This window comes from Achroia grisella, unplaced genomic scaffold (assembly GCF_030625045.1).
Source record: "Achroia grisella isolate CSIRO2021 unplaced genomic scaffold, CSIRO_AGI_Agris_v1 utg461, whole genome shotgun sequence".
NCBI lineage: Eukaryota > Metazoa > Arthropoda > Insecta > Lepidoptera > Pyralidae > Achroia > Achroia grisella.
Genome location: NW_026712871.1, coordinates 2,682,501 through 2,703,582, shown reverse-complemented (window position 1 = coordinate 2,703,582; position 21,082 = coordinate 2,682,501). Strand labels below are relative to the sequence as shown.

At 36.6% G+C, this 21,082-nt stretch overlaps 2 protein-coding genes across 2 annotated transcripts in view; both read right to left on the bottom strand.

Moving 5' to 3' along the window:
- Nucleotides 1–1,164: 1,164 nt before the first annotated feature.
- On the bottom strand, nucleotides 1,165–8,241 carry LOC131845329 (mitochondrial ribosome-associated GTPase 2). Its single transcript, XM_059194377.1, has 6 exons — nucleotides 7,887–8,241; nucleotides 6,634–6,760; nucleotides 5,799–5,926; nucleotides 4,431–4,617; nucleotides 4,055–4,141; nucleotides 1,165–1,591 (listed from the first exon to the last, which is right to left on the bottom strand). Exons 1-6 carry the CDS (start codon nucleotides 8,154–8,156, stop codon nucleotides 1,275–1,277), a joined length of 1,116 nt encoding a protein of 371 aa, XP_059050360.1. The 5' UTR covers nucleotides 8,157–8,241; the 3' UTR covers nucleotides 1,165–1,274.
- A 2,397-nt stretch (nucleotides 8,242–10,638) lies between these two features.
- LOC131845330 (zinc finger protein 485-like) overlaps nucleotides 10,639–21,082 on the bottom strand; it is a 25,992-nt gene continuing 15,548 nt past the window's right edge. Inside the window, exons 9-14 of the mRNA XM_059194378.1 lie at nucleotides 16,141–16,248; nucleotides 15,310–15,430; nucleotides 14,405–14,626; nucleotides 13,714–13,815; nucleotides 12,388–12,522; nucleotides 10,639–10,737 (exon numbers count right to left, since the gene is read on the bottom strand). Of these exons, the coding sequence (XP_059050361.1) occupies nucleotides 10,639–10,737; nucleotides 12,388–12,522; nucleotides 13,714–13,815; nucleotides 14,405–14,626; nucleotides 15,310–15,430; nucleotides 16,141–16,248 (787 nt within the window). The remainder of the gene's footprint in view (nucleotides 10,738–12,387; nucleotides 12,523–13,713; nucleotides 13,816–14,404; nucleotides 14,627–15,309; nucleotides 15,431–16,140; nucleotides 16,249–21,082) is intronic.

Sequence of the window (21,082 nt, the reverse complement as noted above, 5' to 3'; positions counted from 1 at the left end):
CCATAACACAAGCTCTGCTTACCGTGGGACTAGATGGCGCTGTGTTCTGACGACCCGCCTGATGGTATGTGGTAACCGTCGCCATGAACAGCACTACGGACATCACGTTATCATGTGACACCCGACATTCTAAAGGACTAAGATGTCATCTCACTAGTAATTTCATTAAGCGGATTCGAACCCAAGACTCATTTTAATGTGTGGAAACCACTAGACCATTAAGATATATAATACAAATTGTGATTAACACTTGCAGTATTAAATATTTTATAATTATTGATATTTGAATGTATTTTGTATTTTAGTGGAATAAATAGATTTATGAATAAAATAAGTTTTTTATTTTATGTTTTATTTACAAAATATGTACATTCAAATTAATAACTAATTATATAAATGACTAATATAGCTAAATAACACTATCATTACATAGTATAAAACAAAGTCGCTGTCGCTGTCTGTCCGTCCCTATGTATGCTTAAATCTTTAAAACTACGCAACGGATTTTGAAGCGGTTTTTTCTTTAATGGATAGTGACTCTAGAGGAAGGTTTATATACCTATATAATACATGTACACCCGGGCGAAGCCGGAGAGAAGGACGAACAGACAGCGACAGCGACTTTATTTTATACTACGTAATTATTATAGTTTTTTTAAATAAAAGTATCCTATATTCATTCTAATACTTCCAAGAACATGTGTACAAAATTTCATGATGATCGGTTCAGTAGTTTTTGCGTGAAAGCGTAACAAACATACCTACTTTCAGTTATAATGTTAACTAGCCATCCACCCCGGTTTCACGAGGGTGTATGTTTAATTAGGGAATTTTCTATAATTCCAATGAAAAATTGTAATCAATATACTTCTTTATTTTGAAGCCTTAAATACTTGTACTGTAGGTACTTTCAACTATTATATCACTTAAAAAAAACTTTTAAAACTGTATTTCAGTAATAAATACGACAATATATATATTTTCTCTATAGTTCGCTTATAGTCTCTATATTATTATGTATTTTTTTACATTTTGGCGCCAAAGTTATTTCACCTTTTTAAAAGCAACGTAACAAACCCAAACAGCTATAATAATGAGACAATATTCAAAGTGGGATATTTAACAGTGTACATCTATTATACATATAAACCGTGATATTAGTATCACTATTAAAAAAACCCCTTCAAAATCTGTTGCGTAGTTTTACAGATTTAAGCATACATAGGGACAGACAGCGGCAGCGACTTTGTTTTATACTATGTAATGATTAAGAATTAAGATTGCACTTCATCAGTCACCTCCCCACTATCATACATACCCCTAACAACCCTTAACAACTCCCCCAAATTCAACCCCGTCTTCGCAGACACACCGATCACATCAACCCTCCGCTTCATGCCCTCAAAATTCTCTCTACCCTCCTTAACATCTATTTTGTTTACAACAATACAAGATGGCCGCCCCATCAGGTCGCTGTTGTATTGTTTAATTTCATTTCTCAGCGTGTTGTATTGGATCTGGGGGTTGTCTGTGCCGTCGAGCAGGTATATCAGGCCACGGCACCTCTCCACGTGCTGCAGGAACTGGATACCTGGCGATTCGAAATATCTTCAGTTATTTTCCACATTCGTTTTAGACGAATAATTTCCTCTCGATGTTTCGACTAGGTTGCACTAATCGAGAGAGGTAAATTTATTTAAATTCAAATTCAAATTCAAAAATCATTTATTCATGTAGGACATTTTAGCCGCTTATGAACGTCAAATTTTTACATTCTAATTTTATTTTTTTCCCTACCGTCCAGTTCGGTGTATAGATCCAATTGAGAAGAACTGGCAAGAAGCTCAATTGAATTACTTTTTTTTTTTAAAGCCAGTTTATTTACAATGTATATTTATATAGGTGTCTATGTCTAACATTAAATGAAAATTCAGTGCATGAACAACTATTGCCATGCACACTCGTCATTCAAGTAATCGTTTAGTGAGTAATAGGCTTTGCTCAGTAAATATGATTTAACAGATGTTTTGAATTTATTTAAGGGTAATTCCAACATATCCTTTGGTATCTTATTGTAAATTTTTATACCTATTCCCATAAAAGACCTATTAACTTTTTCTAAACGATACTTGGGGACAGCAAGTTTGTCTTTAAATCTTGTATTAATATTATGAATATTGCTGTTTTTTGGAAATAAGTCAAGATTTTTATGAACATATAGGATATTTGAATATATAAATTGAGAAGCAACGGTGAGAATATTTGCCTCTTTGAATTTCTCTCTTAATGAGTCACGACTCTTCATACAGTAGATCGCTCGAACGGCACGTTTTTGTAATATGAATATATTTTTAATATCTGCCGCTTTTCCCCATAGTAAATATATATGGTATATGTACTCTTTACTTATATATGACGAGCATAAATAAATTTAATGCTCGACATATATAAGTAAAGAGTACATATACCAGACTTAACACCTGATAGCACTTTCTACCAGGCAACCATCAGTTGTGCAGAGATAAGTTGTTGGCGGTGCAAATAATATTATATTTTTATAGAATATACAGAAATATACTTAAATATAAACAACTATGACATTCAAAATTTGTAAAAATGTTACTCTTAAGGGAGTAAAATAAATGGGATGTTTATGGAAATTCATTTTTAAAACCAGAACCATAAAACGTTATTCCTTTGCTGTTTTGGGTTAGACATTTGAATAATATTTATTTATTTGGTCATTCTAATACACGGACGAAGTCGCGGGTACAGCTAGTAATACAAAATATCTTTAATCATCATCATCAGCCTACTGCAGTCCACTGCTGGACATAGGCCTCTCCCACGCCACGCCACTGGGCACGATCTTCAGCCCTTATCTTCCAGTTTTTACCCGCAACTCTACGTATGTCGTCGCTCCACCCAGCTGCGGGGCGTCCTACACTACGTTAGCCAATTCGCGGTCTTCACTCCAGAACATGTCTACTTCATTCATGTAAGTCTATTACAGACTTATGATATGTCAAATCTACCGTCACTTCGGAATGATATCGAGATGAGAAGAACTGACAAGAAACTCAGCTCGTATTCTTTTCAAACAAACGTTGTACATGTTTACAATAATACAGATTCATTTTTAAATTCAAATTTGTGAGAATAGAGTGACCACCAGCATATGATATTGCAATTTTGTCAAAAGCATAGTGTAATCAGTGTTCGTAACCCGAACAGACCAGTCCCCACAAGCAACTCGGTCACGAATCTCATAAATTAATTAATAATCTAACCCAAAAACCATAGGGATAAGTTTCAAGCTTCTAGCTTTAAAAATGACGATACCCTTCATACGTTTTATCTACCCTTTCCACCCCTTACAACCCTTTTTTCGTATTAAAAAGTACCCTATGTCAGCCAGAGTCTTGACTATCTGTGTACCAAATTTAAATTAAATCGGTTCAGCAGTTTTGACGTGAAAGCGTCATTCAAATTCAAAATATCTTTATTCATGTAGGTCTATTACAGACTCTTATGATATGTCAAATCTACCGTCAGTTCGGAATGATTTCGAGATGAGAAGAACTGACAAGAAACTCAGCTCGTATTTTTTTTTTAATGTTGTACGTATTTACAATTATACTATTTCATTTAAATTCAAATTTGGGAGAATAGAGTGACCACCAGCATATGCTATATGAAAATAATAAAAAAAATCTAATCAGTGTTCACAACCTGAACAGACCATCTGTATACTTATGAATAGAATAGAATAGAATAGAAAATAATTTATTCAAATAAACTTTATTTAAGCACTTTTGAATAGTCATAACAATTTGTTTTTTATCTACCGCTCGTTCGCAAAGCTGTCTCATCACAAGAAGAACGAGCAAGAAACTTGTGTTGCTCTTTTAAATAATCCTTCTAAATTTACATTTACAAGTCGAAACGTGTGAATACAAACTACCAACCAGCACTAATTTTTTGGGTCAAATATAAATATGCAATAAGATTAAATCAGTCGTAGTGATGTATGACAATGTTTTATGTAAATTACCTAATCCGTAGTTTTTGTGCGAGCCGGGAATCAAACCCGGCAGGTCGGCTATAGCTACTTGCTCGTAGTCATCATATGGCACCATACCTGCAAAATATGACAGTGTACTGATGTTGGGGAGAGATGGAGATTATGGGTAAAGTGTCACCCTTCTATCACCAACCCCTATTCTTTTATAGCGTTATTAATTTATATGGCAAAACAACGTTTGCCGGGACGACTAGTCTTTATATATTAATAATGCATATAAATGTTTGTTTGTATACTAAGAGAGAGCAAACGTGCAAATCAAATCTGCAATCGGTTCTAGTTTCGGAGTCCACCGTGGACAAACAACGGGACATGTAATTTTTTTTTTATATATAAAGATATAAACCGATGTGAGGTCGGAGCGTGGTGAAGGGGTAGGGCGCGACGGTGGGCCGGGCGCGAGTGAGGGCTCGCAGGAGGGAGCTCTTCCCCGCGTTGGGGAACCCCAGCAGCCCCACGTGCGCCATCGACCGCACCTCCAGGTTGTACGTGTTCGATTCCCCGGCGGCGCCCAGCTCTGCTATATCTGGCGCCTGCAATTTAATAAAGTTCAAATCTTTCGAAGTAATTGCATAATGCAAAAATCTTATGTTACCAATATTTACATTGTATTTATTTATATAAAAAAAACATCTATTAACAAAGCAACACACAAGTTTCTTGCTCATTCTTCTTGTGATGAATCTGCATTCCGAATGAGTGGTAGAATCAGAATATGACTATTCAAAAGTGCTTGTAATGAGTTTATTTGAATAAAGATTATTTCTATTTATTTCTATTTGTATTACCTTTTCATCTTAAATCGATCTTCTGTCCAATTCAAACGAAGACGGAAATTACGACGGCATGAGCCAAGGTTCGGATCCTTTCTGTATATGAGCTGCTTTACCCCATAATAAAAAATATACAAATATGTATATACTAGTCTATGAAAATAACTACAGTACACTGGGGGGAAAAGATATTTGACCTCCACGCGGTTCTCCCTGGAAACCATCGTGATAAATTCTTGGTGAATTTGTCACGATGGGCTAACTGACCTGACCTTATGCTCGTCTTATCATCCTCTACTGGTGCCCCGCCAGTGAAAACTGTTAACGCAAGTGAGTGCATCATTCCATTATCTATACATATAAATAAAATTGGAGTGTCTGTTTGTAATATTGAAATAACCGCTTTTTACTACATGCATATGAATATAAATACGGTACATATACCAAAATAACATTTTTTACTATTTTTTCTGTCTATCTGTGTGTTCCGGCTAATCTCTGAAATGGCTGGACCGATTTTGACGGGACTTTTATTGGCAGGTAGCTGATGTAATAAGGAGTAACTTAGGCTACTTTTATTTTAGAAAAATAAACTTAAATTCCTCGCGGACGACGTGGCGAATATAGCTAGTCATCAATAAAAATAACATGCTTTTTTTTCTGACTACTCTAATGCTGTTGGCCGCAGCTGGCCTTTACAGCTTCACCGGACGATAGGGGGCGAGTGCAGATGACACAAACCAAAGGACTTATGGAGCGGCTGAAGGACAACTCCCGCCTGACGGATACGACGCCAGTTTGAGGGCACCGCTAGGGGTTCGAACCTCGGCTCAGGCCGTCGTAACATAGATCCCCGTTTGAATTGGACGGGGGATCGATTGGAGGGGAGATAACATGCTGTAAGTACGACGACTGTGTGTACTCATAAAATAAAACGGTACCTGTTGTGTATCGGTGAGGAAGAACTTGTTCCCCCTGCCGCCGGCGCCCCCCCTCGCCCCCACGAACATCATCCCCTCCACGCAGAGGTCGGCCACCACGCGGCCCCGCTCGTCCTTTACCAAGGTACCTATAAGTTAATTCAACATGTCGATTAAATAGAAAAATTACATTTTTCAAAATCAGGCGCTAAAATTGCCTCTTTTTATATATTTTTGACAGCTTCGGTGGTCTAGTGGTTTAGCACACCGCTTTACTATCCGATGGTCGTGGGTTCGATTCCTCGCACGGTACAAATATTTGTATTCATGAGTATGATTGTTTGTATCGGTCGAGCTGTTTTCTATGTATAATATTAAAAAAAAATGTATCCATGTATTTATATCAGTTGTCTAGTACCCATAACACAAGCTCTGCTTAGCTTGGGACTAGATGGCGCTGTGTTAATTGTCCTGAGATATTATATTATATTATAAGTCAATTAAATTAACCACGCCATCTTAATCATTATCTAAATACTTTTAAAATGATATACAATACTTTTGTGTAAATTTAAAACTTTAAAGGGAAAAAACTAATTTAAATAAATTTTTAAAACTTTGAATGCTTGCCTACAAGACAAGACTAAAATATACATTTCGAATACTATCATTTTTCTATTTAGCCGACGATGTATTACCCCATTTTATTAACAGCCTTGATGATGTAGTTGTTGAGCACACCGCCTCACTTCCGATGGTCGCAGGTTCGATTCTTCGCACGGTAGAAATACTTACTTTTTTCGTTTGTTGTTTATAATGTATGAATGAATAAAATATTTTTCTTTCTTCTTCTTACCTAGAGGCACTGGAACCAGTACATGCTGAGCGTTTTTCCCATTGCAGTCTTTGTTGTACCCCTTTTCACCATGTTTTGCTGTCACCACCGACTTGCAGTGGTTTAGACTCTTAACTGAGTGTGTTGCCTGCAGAATAGACGGTAGATTTCACATATTATAAGAGTCTGTAATAGACCTACATGAATAAAGATATTTTGAGTTTGTATTTGAATTTAAAAATTAATTTGGATTATTGTAAACATGTACAACATTTATTTGACAAGAATATGAGCTGAGTTTCTTGTCAGTTCTTCTCATCTCGAAATCATTCCGAACTGACGGTAGATTTGACATATCATAAGAGTCTACTTTATTTAAATTATTAACCGGGTCTTAACAGGAATTATTTTATGGCAAATCCTTCAATCCAAACCTTGAGAGAGGTAAATACCTTTATTTGCCATAAAATTTGTAATTCATAAGAGTCTGTAATAGACCTACATGAATAAAGATATTTTGATTATGATGGAATTAATTACATGTGATTTTAAGGTCTTGATTGAATTTTGATGTCCTAGTAGATCTAAACAGGACACTGCTTCACTTGTAATGGTCAAAGCTTCAATTCCTTACACGGCACAAACATTTGTATTCATGAGTATGATTGTTTGTATCGGTCTGGGTGTTTTATATTTATATGAATAGAATAGAATAGAAATAGAAAATCATTTATTCAAATAAACTTACATTGAAGCACTTTTGAATAGTCATAATTTTTTTTTTTTTTAATCTTCCGCTCATATCGGAATGCTGTCTTATCACAAGAAGAATAAGCAAGAAACTTGTGTGTTGCTCTTTTAATATGTATGTATGTATGTATTTACGAAAATTATATATATATTTAATCAAATTAGGTGTTATTTGGAAGTCCATTTCATTACTCAATGGATTTATTTTGTTTAGTTCCGCTACCATTAACATGTTCACACGGTCGGTCGCGGTTTGTTCGCCGATGGGTCAACACAAGGCTTCCAAGCTGTACCGGAACTCTATTTAATGCCTGATGATGCCTCGTTCAGAGACGTGTTGCGATATGGGTGTAAACTTAATAACGGTCTGAATTTGATCGCCACTGGAGAAGGTCGTAGCGTAATAATATATATATCTCCCTGTTTTTCAGTTTACCCGTGATCATCCTCCACTGGTGCCCCGCCTAAACCGTTAGCGCAGGCGGGTGCACCACTCCATTATCAAGCATAATAAAAAAAATTACCTGGAATATAACATGACCCCCATGTCCCCCGTCGCCGCCGTCAGGGCCCGCGTGGTCCTTGCACCACGCACTGAGGAACGATATACATCCGTCTCCGCCATTTCCCGCCACAGCTCTAACTCTATACGCGTCAACATAAAACTGAACATTGTTTCTTGTAGATTTCGCTTTTAAACTCCTTAAAGCTTTAGGAGTGTATTCCTGTGAGTAACTTCGTGTTGTGTGTACCAGAGTTATACGGAGGGCTTTTATTAAGTTTATTAATTGCATTTTTATTGATTCATTAACTCATTTATATAAATTTTGTTATTTGTTTAGAGGACTTTAATTTGTCAGGTATCTTATAGGTTATATTTATGTTGAGGTTCGAAATTTGAATAACCAATAATTATTTAAACGATAGATGCTTAAACTCTAACTAATGATCAGTGAATTATGGAAGATTGTTTTAAATATCAAAACAAAATTGTTAACACAAAATAAATAATGTTTATATAAACTATGGACTTATAAGAAAAAATATATAACATTAAACTACTCTGTCCTGTGCTGTCAAAAATGTCAAATTGACATATTACGTTTTTAAACTGTGAAGAGAGCAAAGTATTATATCCATGAAGTTATTTCACTGTTTTTTTTTATTAATTATTATTTTACGGCTCTGGATACAAGTCCTTTTTAGCCCAACATAAAGTACAAAAACTTAAAAACAATCACAGTTTCTTCAGTGTTAGAAATAAATTTATATATTCATTGTTCACTTTCCAGTATGGCTAGATTTTTAGAAAAGCCGTGCTTATTTGGCATTATTTGGAAACTTAACTACACTAGAGCCGTTATGACTTGGTGTGCTTCAAATAGAAATTACTATATCGTAGATGCGATATTTTGGATAATATAATTCAATAAGTGTTTTTATTTTTAATTATTAATATTTAGAAATAAATTACTATTTTCTGCTGTAATATCTTATAGCACAATAATGTACATTTAATATTTATTTATTTATAATAATGTGTTTTTTATTTAAATACAATTATTTTAGATTTAGTGGTTTACTAGTCGACTTTGACGTTAATAGACAAGTGCTTTTTAATCTGGCTAACATTATTATGATTGTCTATCTTACTTTTGTGAAGGAAACGGTTTTAGAGGCTACGTTGGAGCCGCTATTGTTTATGATTGTGTTCTTGTGTTCATGTAGAAGCAGCACCAGGAAGATGGAGGTGAAGAGAAACCAGTCGTGACTATTTACATATTTATCTTATATATAAAATTCTTGTGTCACAGTTTTCGTTCCCATACTCCTCCGAAACAGCTTGACTGATTCTCATGAAATTTTGTGAGCGTATTAAGTGAGTCTGAGAATCGGCCAACATCAATTTTTTATCCCCCTAAATGTTAGGGGTAGTCCACCCTAATTTTTTTTTTTTAGACAAAATTTTTATTTTCTATTTTTTTATGATACAAAAATACATACAATCCTAAATTTTCACCCTTCTATCATCAACCCCTATTTTTTTATAGCGTTATTAATTTATATGTCAAAACAACGTTTGCCGGGACAGCTAGTAATATAGAAATATTTACAATAGACATATATACAAGGTGATTCGGTCTCGAATCTCAGGCCTGTTATTTCATTCTTCTGTCGTAACTAGGCAACGGTGTTGCCGCGCGATAATAATTAATTCGCCACACGGTAATATCAAACCAAAAAATAATTCGAAAGATGGCCGTATACTCTTCCTATTTATTTCATTTATTTATTATTGGGAAGTTTCAGAAATGATACGTCGATGCAGCAGTACATTTAGTTTATTCCTTTCTTCAAATTACACTCCACATAAATCGCGTCGCTGTACATTCACGTCTGGTCGTCTCGGTCGCCTCGAACAGAGTGAGAGCATCCCGCTCCCTCCTTGGTCCCGGCCTCTTTATCTCTATTCCTATTGGTGGCGGCATAATCGTGACGTCACCAACATCACGTGACTCACTATGGCTTTTAATGAATGAAATGTAAGTAACAAATTAGTCAACCGAGTGTTCTTTAGGTATTGAAGCTAACATTATTTAATTAACACAATATAAAGTTACAGCTAATTGCCAACACGTTTATATTTTAAAACTATTTATACTACTTAAAATTATACATTATTATACACCTATGCTACGTTGTAGTTAAATCTGGACATGTCTAGACATGTTTACTACATCGACAGTTAACAATACCTTCGAATGTGGGGAATGGTTAATAATGTGGACTAATCCCATTACTAGCAATGCACCATGTCAGGTTGATCTTCACCTTGGGAACCATCGTTATAAATTCTTGGTGAATTTACCACGATGTGCTAACTGACCTGACCTCATGTTCTTATCATCCTCCACTGGTGCCCCGCCAGCGTATACTGTCATGCACTATACTATCATCCATAAAAGGATGCGTCTGACTATTCCGTCTAGCGAAAATGTTGTAGCTAGTATGTTATCACTACATTGTTTAAACAAAGTCGCTGTCGCTGTCTGTCCGTCCCTATGTAGGCTTAAATCTTTAAAACTACGCAACGGATTTTGAAGCGGTTTTTTAATAAATAGTGATGCTAGAGGAAGGTTTATATATATAATATATGTACACCCGTGCGAAGCCGGGGCGAATAGCTAGTTGTAAATAAAAATCAGTTGTATGTAAAAATAATGTATTTAATATAAAAATATAGTAATTTATTCGGAGAGGTGTGATGTGGATTTGCTAGGTGGGGGGCGGCGAATGAGGCCGGGGCTCCGGGGGCTCCGCGGGCTGTGACGGCTGTGGAGGCTGAGGCACTGTGGCCGACCGCCCGCGACCACTCTGTGAAAATAACCAGCTTGAGATACTGTAACATATAGTTAACTAGCTGTATCCGCGACTTCGTCTGCGTGGATTTTAACTTTATTTATCTAAAATAAAAATAACCTAAGTTACTCCTTATTACATCAGCTACCTGGCAAAAAAAGTCCCGTCAAAATCGGTCCAGCCATTTCAGAGATTAGCCGGAACAAAGAGACAGATAAAAATTGTAAAAAATGTTATTTTGATGTACCTATGTACCGTATTTATATTCATATGCATGTAGTAAAAAACGGTTATTTCAATATTACAAACAGACACTCCAATTTTATTTATATGTATAGATAACCTGCTTGAGATATTGTAACATTCTAGTTAGTTCTAGTTCTTAAAATGTAACAGATAAATATACAGCCTTAGTTGTTCAGCACACCACCTTACTTCCGATGGTCGCGGGTTCAATTCCTCGCACGGAACAAACATTTGTATTCATAGGTATGATTGTATCAGTCTGGGTGTTTGCTATGTATGTATTTACAAAAAAAATTAAGTATTTGTATCAGTTATCAAGTACCCATAACACAAGCTTTAGCTAGCTTAACTTAGGTCTAGATGGCGCTGTGTGAATTGTCCTGAGATTATTATTATTAATGAAATTAATATTTAAATACAGTACAATTTTATATTCATATTACGTCTAATATACACTAATGAAAAATATTACAAATTTAAATATTTTATCAAAGAAAAAACTTGCTAGAAACTCAACTTTTTAATACATTTTGTTATAATAGTATATTTTCAAGTCGCCCCAAAAATCTCCCAAGATCACGAAACTCCCTTCATTTTGGGAGATAACCCCAATCTGTCATCACTGGGTTCTATTAGACTGAAACCGAATTGATTGAACTAATAAGGAAAAAAGGAAATATCCAGAGCCGTAAAAATATTAAAATAGAATAGAGAATAATTTATTTATGGGACACTGTCACCTAGATATATCAAAATAATAATTGCATTTAATAATGTCTAGTAAGACAAACTCAATATTGTCTACTAGGCACTGCTGTGTCTAAACTGTGTCACCCCACCTTACATGTTCCTATTGTTATTTAGTATATAAGATCATTATTTCTATGTACATATTGTCAGTTTATTATCATCTGTAATATACATCGTCTCGACCAACAACATCGTATTATTACCCGCAACATTATTCAAATAAACTTAATTTAAGCACTTTTGAATAGCATCACATATTTTTTAATCTGCCGCTCATTAGGAAACCTGTCTCATCACAAGAAGAACGAGCAAGAAACTTGCGTGTTGCTCTTTTAAATAATTTTATTATTACTTTACATTTTTAAGTTCAAGTGTGTGAATACAAACCACCAATTAGCACTAATTCAATTAAATACTCAAATAGAGAAAATATTGAATATATAACCAACTGGTTAAACAATTAATAAGAGGAAATCAGTCATAGTGATTAGAGCAGACCAGTCCCTGCAAGCAGCAGCTAAGCACTTACAAAAAAAATTACTGGTTACTGTAATGTAGGTAATCTGTAAACCAGTTATTCGTAGGTAGTTGGAAATAAACTTGAGAGTTTGGAACTACAGGTGTTTATTGTTGTGCTCTCGTATTTTCTAGACATTACAGTTATCATACCTTGATCTTCAGATGCACCAGTTTATTGTGGTTGTAGAGGGCTGCCTCGTACCCGAAGGTGGATGGACAGAGCGTGCAGTGGAAAGGTCTCTCGCCCGTGTGACTCCTCATATGGCCCTCCAGCGTCTTCTTGGTCTATTTCAAATCCAAAAATCATTTATTCATGTAGGACATTTGGGATATTTATAATATTTTAACATATTGTTAGATATATCAACTCTATGTACTAGTAAAAGTATGTATTATAATAAAATAACAACTATATAACATTAATTTAACTATGTCTCTAACACAATTCACTTTAGCAATTAAAATACAACCAGCACATCCTGTGCTCAAAGACCGAATGCCGCGGCCTACAAAAACCCTCCCTTTTATACAGAGAAGATACGAGTGCGGGTTATATGCAACTAGTTAACGATACCGAGTAATAATGAAACTACCTTCTTTTAATATTAAATATCAGATTTTTCGACAATATCCATGTGAACCCTAACAATATAGATTCAATTGAGAAGAACTGGCAAGAAACTCATTTGAATTTTTTTTTTTAAAGCCACTTTATTTACAATGTACATTTATATAGGTGTCTATGTCTAACATTAAATGAAAATCCCGTGCATGAACAACTATTGCCATGCACGCTCGTCATTCAAGTAACCGTTTAGTGAGTTATAGGCTTTGCTCAGTAAATATGATTTAACAGATGTTTTGAATTTATTTAAGGGTAATTCCAGTATATCCTTTGGTATCTTATTGTAATTTTTAATTCATATAAAAGACCTTATCTGCAAATATTGTCCATTATTGACAACGTCGGTGGTTTAGTGGTTTAGCACACCGCTTTACTATCCGATAGTCGTGTGTTGGATTCCTCGCACGGTACAAATATTAGTATTCATGAATATGATTGTTTGTATCGGTCTGGGTGTTTTCTATGTATAATATTTATAAAAAAAAAATGTATATATTTATATCAGTTGTCTAGTACCCATAACATAAGCTCTGCTTAGCTTGGGACTAGATGGCGCTGTGTGAATTGTCCTGAGATATTATATTATTAGTTTCCTGCATCCTCTGAGGAGGATGTAGTTAGGGACCTAGAGGACCCTACTAGAGTTTTTAATTCAGGCACAAAATTAAGGGATATGGTTTCACTTGTAGATCATTGGAACCTTTCTATTAATCAGGACCATCTAAAGAGACGATGACAGTGCTGGCATCACTTTACCCGTGACCTTTCTTTCTTTCTTTATTCTTACTACATCTGTTTATAATCTTAGATTGATTGCAGGCTGGACACAGGAAAGTGAATGTGTTACGTACGGTGTAGGCCTTCCCGCAGGCGTGGCACACGTGGTTCCTGGTTCGTTCCCCGCCGTGACACGCGCGCACGTGTGCACGCAGTGCCGCACGCGACGAACTCGTCTACACAGACAGATATACATTATCATAATCAACATCATCGTTGAAATCATTATTATTATTACTACATGAACAAAAGTGTTAATTATTTACTAGAATAATAAAGAACTTAATGTTCATGTTTGAGGACGCCGTATAGTACTCACGTGTTAACAGCTTTACTCACGTGGTTGTCGTCGTACGCACGTGTTGGCCGCCATACGCACGTGTCGGCAGCGGTATGCACGTGTGCGCTGCCGTAGTCATGTATTGGCAGCCACATGCACGTGTTCACCGTCATACTCACGTGTTGGGCAGCGCACAACCTTGTCGGTCGTCTCAGTCACGTGTCGGCTGCTATACTCACGTGCCGGCAGCCGGGCGCGGCGCAGGCGTGGTGCGGGGGGCGCGGGGCGCGGTGCGGGGGGCGCGGGGAGTGTCTCACTCACGTGCCGGCAGCCGGGCGCGGCGCAGGCGTGGTGCGGGGGGCGCGGGGCGCGGTGCGGGGGGCGCGGGGAGTGTCTCACTCACGTGCCGGCAGCCGGGCGCGGCGCAGGCGTGGTGCGGGGGGCGCGGGGCGCGGTGCGGGGGGCGCGGGGAGTGTCTCACTCACGTGCCGGCAGCCGGGCGCGGCGCAGGCGTGGTGCGGGGGGCGCGGGGCGCGGTGCGGGGGGCGCGGGGCGTGCCGGGCGCGGTGCAGGCGGAGGGCGGCGGCGCGTGTGAAGGCGGCGCCGCACGTGTCGCACACGTGCCGCAGCCGAGCCGCCGACACGTGCCGCGCGCTGTACCGCACGTGCTGGTAGTACGACATCGCGTTCTTGAAGTTCATGTCGCACTGCACCCATATCAAACGATTAAACCTTTGCGTTACGAACTCTGCTCGTTTTTCTACCGATTTTAAAAGTATTTTCTTATAAAATTTTGTACATATTTTATTGTCTCTTTTTGTCCTACGACCGTTTTGCCCGTCGTTATAAGTATCTACCGTTTTCTATCCATTGTTTGATTTATGAACTGTATGACCATTATAAGTTGTGTTAAAGCTGCTTTCAGTTTACTTTGGGAAAAATGAATTTCTTTTGAAATTTAAATTTAGTTTACAAGGCCCTTTTAGAATGCATTGACACTCACCTTCACTACTTGCAGCTTCCCCCCAGGCCCAACTAAGACCGGGATAAACCCATTGCTAATACAATTCACTATAATATCCAAAACACAACCGGCACGCTCTGCGCTCGTCGACTGAATGCCGCGACTTATTCAACGAAAGAGGATTATTCAACTACCGACCTCCGTATTTATAGACCAAAGTCAGTGTAGTAGGTCGGTCTATAAATACTAGATGGCGCTATTTACAATATTCGTAATAATCCTTACATTGAGTACTTCATTAGTACTAAAAACAAACTACCTTCTTTTAATATATTTTTAAAATATCGGATTTTTTCTACAATAATGATGTGAATTCTAACACAGTGCAGTCTATATTAAATTATGTTAAAGTTATAAAAAAACGACCTGATAGCAGTAGAGGTGGGCGGATGCTTGGTGCGTGATCAGATGTACTTCCATCGCCTTCTTGAAGAGGAACAGCTTCCCGCACTGCGGGCACGCGTATTCCTTCTCACCGCGATGTATACTATACACATATACATTCTTACTTAATCTTTATATATAAAAATTACGTGTCACGTTGTTTATCCGCTATGGACTCCTAAACTACTGAACCGATTGCAAATTTGATTTGCACATTGTGTGCAATTTGATCCAACTTGAAAGATAGGATAGCTTACATCTCAATTTATAGTCGCAATGTTATTTTATTCCAGAACCTTAGACACAGATACACGTGGCCGGGTCTGCTATATAATTTTTCTCAATTAGATCTATATACTGAACTGGACGGTAGGGAAAAAATTATAATGAAAAAAATTTGATATTTATAAGCGGCTAAAATGTCCTATATAATAATAATAATAATAATCTCCAGACAATTCACACAGCGCCATCTAGACCCAAGTTAAGCTAGCTAAAGCTTGTGTTATGGGTACTAGATAACTGATACAAATACATAGATATTTTTTTTCCGTAAATATATATATATATATATAGAAAATACCCAGACCGATACAAACAATCATACTTATGCATACAAATGTTTGTGCCGTGGGAAGAATCGAACCCGCGACCATCGGTCGTAAAGCGGTGTGCTAGACCACTAGACCACCGAGGCCGTCAATCGTGTATGTATATGAATAAATGATTTATGATTTTTTTTTAAATAATGAGGTACTCACAATATTTTTAATAATGAGGTACTCACAATATTTTTAATAATGAGGTACTCACAATAGGTGTGTCCGCAGTGAGGCGCGGTCTCTGAACGTTTTCTCGCACAATTCACATTTCTGTCTCTCAGCGTGATTCTTCATATGATTTCGTAGTTTTCCTAACGATCTGTGGAAATAGTAATATATTTAAGAAATAAACTTCTTAGCATTATTTATATTGTTAACCGGGTCTTAACACGAACTAATTTTATGACAATACCATCCTGATCATCTGGATGAATGGCGGTTGTCAGCACTGCACTAATTTGGTTCAAATAAAAACTCAAGCTTACTGTCGAAAAAACTCAATTTAATGTTTTTCTTCAAAGACATATAGCAAACAACAAAAACGAAAAGGTAGCGAGAACTAATTTTCTCTGTGGCGCCATCTAGTTTAATTTATACGAACTAACATCTTCATCTGGGTATTACTATTAGACATTCCGCCCACCAAGAACTAGTTCTTATATAATAATAGAAAATTAACCAAAGTTTAAAATTATACAATAATATGATGGCCGCCCACCGTAACAAAGTAAGAAAACAAATATAAACAAACTATTAACTAAAATATGCAAGTTTACATAGCAATAAAATAACTAAAATAAACGCTAACATAAAAATAAACTAAATATCCATATCATTGAGTATTTCAGATTTAGGCAGGAAACATAGTTTATTGCACGGTCTTTTGAGATAACCATTTTTTGTTTTTACTGTAACAACACGAGTAATGTTGTCTTTCCCTGTGTGCTTCTCGACAATTACACCAAGTAGCCACTTGGCTGGTGGTAGATTCTGATCTTTAATTATAACAACATCACCATTCTCCGGTTCACTTCTTTTCATAGTCCACTTAAATCGTTTATTTAATGTTACAAGGTATTCGTCAGACCATCTCTTCCAAAAATCATTTAACATTTTTTGAATCAATTTCCAACGTTGAAGGCCCGTGACATGCTTTTTAGAGTAATCTTCATCTGGAATAAGGGTCAGGGGTTCTCCAACCAGGAAATGACCGGGAGTAAGTGGTAAAGGATCGTCTGGAATATCACTCAATTGAGACAGTGGTCGAGAGTTCAGACATGCCTCTATTTGTGTAAGTACGGTAGATAGCTCCTCGTATGTCAGTGTAGTCTCTCCTATAACTCGTTTTAGGTGCCCCTTTGTGGAGCGCACGCCGGCCTCCCAAAGCCCCCCAAAATTAGGAGCTTGGGGTGGTATATAGTGCCACGTGGTCCCTTCATTGGCCAATAACGAGGAAACTTCTTTTGGAAAATCTGATACTGCTTTATTAAACATTGCTCTTAATTCCTTATCGGCACCAATAAAGTTGGTGCCATTGTCACTGTATAAATCCTTACAGTAACCTCTTCTAGATACAAATCTTCTAAAAGCTGCTATAAAGCCTTCAGCTGATAAATTAGAAACTGCTTCTAAATGAATTGCGCGTGTAACCATACAAATAAAAATACAAATATAGCCTTTATATGACTTTAAACCGCGACCTGGGGCACATCTGATTTTTATATATCCTGTAAAATCTACACCTGTAGATTTAAATGCTCTTTCAGGTTTCAGTCTTACTGACGGGAGTTGGCCCATAAAGATATTTCTTTGCTGTCGCGAATATCTAATACATACAGTACAATTTCTGTAGCACTTCTTAACGTGTTCTCTCGCTCTTAATATCCAGAACTTTGATCTTAAATAATGAAGCATTGATAATGGTCCTCCGTGCAATGTTTTTATATGTGCATCCAAAATTATTAGTTTTGTGAGATGACTTGTAGCGGGCAATATCATAGAATGTTTTTTATCAAAACTTTCTTGAGAATGCATGATGCGACCACCGACTCTAAGAATACCATTTTCGTCAAAAATGGGACAAAGAGTATGCAATTTGCTGGATTTAGATGTAGATCCTTTTAATTTTAGCTGTTGAATATCGTCCTTAAAATATATATTTTGCGTTTCCTTTACACATAATTCTAAAATCTTTTCCATTTCTTCTGATGTTATACATTCCGGAATTACCCTTAATTCTTTTGGTATTTTCCATAATGATACTCTTTTGCAATAAGATAATACTCTCAACATTTTCTGTAAAATTGAAAATCTTGTACACAAAAAATCTTCCTCTACTCTCACTTCAATAGTCATAGCTTTAATAGGCCTTTGTTCCTCTGTAGTTACAAAATCTTCTGGCTTACTTATTTTATACTCATTTATCTCCTTTAGCCAATCTGGCCCATACCACCATAATTTGTGATTGCTTAATTCCTTTGCTGAAAGTCCTCTTGAGGCACAGTCAGCAGGGTTGTGCTTAGTATTGACATAGTTCCATTTGTCTCGATCTAACATAGTCAATATCTCTGATACTCTATTGCTCACAAACGTCGTCCAACGACTTGGCTCACCACGAATCCACGCTAGAGTCACAGTAGAATCCGACCAAGCGTATAAATTTTCACTTGCAATACTCATAACTTGTGATACTTCAAACATTAATTGCGTAGCAAGAAGTGCTGCGCACAACTCCAGTCTTGGTATTGATACTTCCTTCTCTACGGGCGCAACTCTTGTCTTCGCTGTTATCAAATGTACTATAGCATAGCCTGATTCGTTTTTAATTTTGATATATATAGCAGCAGCAAATGCTGTTTGTGAAGCATCTGAGAATGCGTGTAATTCTACTTCATCCGTTCTTTTTACTTGCAGCCATCTTGGGATAATTATAGCTTTAACGTTGATTAAATCCCTTCGAAAGTCGAGCCACATTTTCAACAATTCAGGTGAGAGATCATCATCCCAAGCCAAGCCAGATTTCCATAATTGTTGAATATATATTTTAGCAGTAATAATCACTGGCGCGATCCATCCCAAGGGATCATACAATCTGGCTATATCAGATAATACTTTTCGCTTTGTAATCGGCATTTCTGATACTGGCAACTCAAGTGTATATTCAAAATTATCAGTATCTTTATTCCAACAGATCCCTAGTACTTTTATCATGTTATTTTCTTTAAATACTACTGACTGATCTGATCTCTGTTTGTCAGTTTTAATATGATTTAGCAATTTCTCACTATTAGTACACCATTTTTGTAAATGAAATCCTCCAGCCAACATCAATTCTTTTAATTGTTCATAAATTTCAATACTTTCCTTTTCTGTTTCACTACCAGACAGTAAATCATCCATATAAAAATCGTGTAATGTTATCTTCGCTGCTATTGGATACTTAGACTGCTCATCAATAGCTAATTGTTGTAGACATTTTACAGCAAGGTATGGTGCGCAAGCAGTGCCAAAGGTAAGTCTTACTAGTTTATAACATTTTATTGGCTGATTTGAATTTGATCTCCATAAAATTCTTTGACAGTCTGTATCATCATTATGCACACGAATCTGTCGGTACATTTGTACAATGTCAGCTACAATACAGTAAGTATGTTTTCTCCACCTCATTAAAATATGCCTCAAGTCTTGTTGTAGTTTAGGACCTATCAAAAAACAATCATTCAGAGAAACATTATTGCTTCCCTTGCAGGATGCATCAAAAACGCATCGTACTTTGGTTGTCTCTTTATCCTCCCTTACAACTGCATGATGGGGGAGATAAACTGCTTTAGAACTATTCTTTTGTTCAGTAATTTCTACCATATGACCTTGTATAATATAATCTTCGATGACGTTTACATATTTTTCATACAAGTCTGGATCCCTTTTCAATTTCTTTTCTAATAGTTGAAATCTCCGTAATGCAATGTTTCTAGTTTCACCTTTAAAACATTGTGGATTTTCTTCTTTAAAAGGTAGTTTTACCATATACCGTCCGTCATGATCTCTGGTTGTCGTTTTTTCAAAAAAGTCTTCACATGACCTTTCTTCTTTTGTAATTTTCCTTTCTATACTTTCTGGCCCTCTTTCTATTTCCCAGAACTTGGCTAAGAGTTGATCTTCCTTCACTTGTAGATGAAGATTGATAATTCTAGGATTTGATTGATTAATATTATTAATTCTTCCCGATAGTATCCAGCCTAATTGCGTATTTTGTGCAATTAGACTACGTTCACCTGGATGTTTTTTAAGACCATTTAAAATTATTTTAGTTAGTATGTCAACACCCAAAATAATGTCTATTTTGCTAGGTACTCCAAACTGAGGATCTGCCAGTGATAAATTCTCAAGTTCTGGCCAGTCCGTGATCAAAGTTGAATTATTAGGTAGAAAAGATGTCAATGTACTCAAAACATATGCGTTAACAGGTATGGAAAGTGAATTAAAGCGTGATCCTAGTACGAATGACACCATACTTTTCGTGCGAGTCTTTCCATCACCCACTCCACTTATAAGACCGTTTACGGCAGATCTTTTAAGGCCCAAAGCTTGCACTGTAGCTTCGTTCACGAATGATGCCTCGGAACCTTGATCAATTAGCGCTCGTACAATTTGACAATATCCATTGCTTGATTTAATCTTCACTAGAGCTGTTGCTAATAATATTTCGCCTTGTGTTTCTTGTGCAAAATGAGTTGATATTTTAGTTTCCTTTTCATTAGTAACTTGCTCATTTGGCTCCTTGCTTTCGTTAGGAGTTGATTCTATTTTTCTCTCAAGGTGCAACAAGGAGTGATGTCGTCTGCCGCAACGTCGACAGCAAGTTGATTGACGGCAAAACTTAACAGAATGATTATGTGCCAAACAGTTGAAACACAGTCTCTTTGATTGTACAAACTCTGTCCTTTCTTCAGGAGACTGGTTGCCAAATTGTTTGCACTGATATAACATGTGTGGTCTGGAACACATAGTGCAGATACTATTACGTGTATTGGTTGCTACATTTTCAATTGCAGAATGAAAAGATTTTTGTTTGATTATTTGTTTATGTGGAGCAATCATTTCTAATGTCCTGAAGCGTGTTTCTAAAAATTTGGTTAGATCTGACCAAGTTG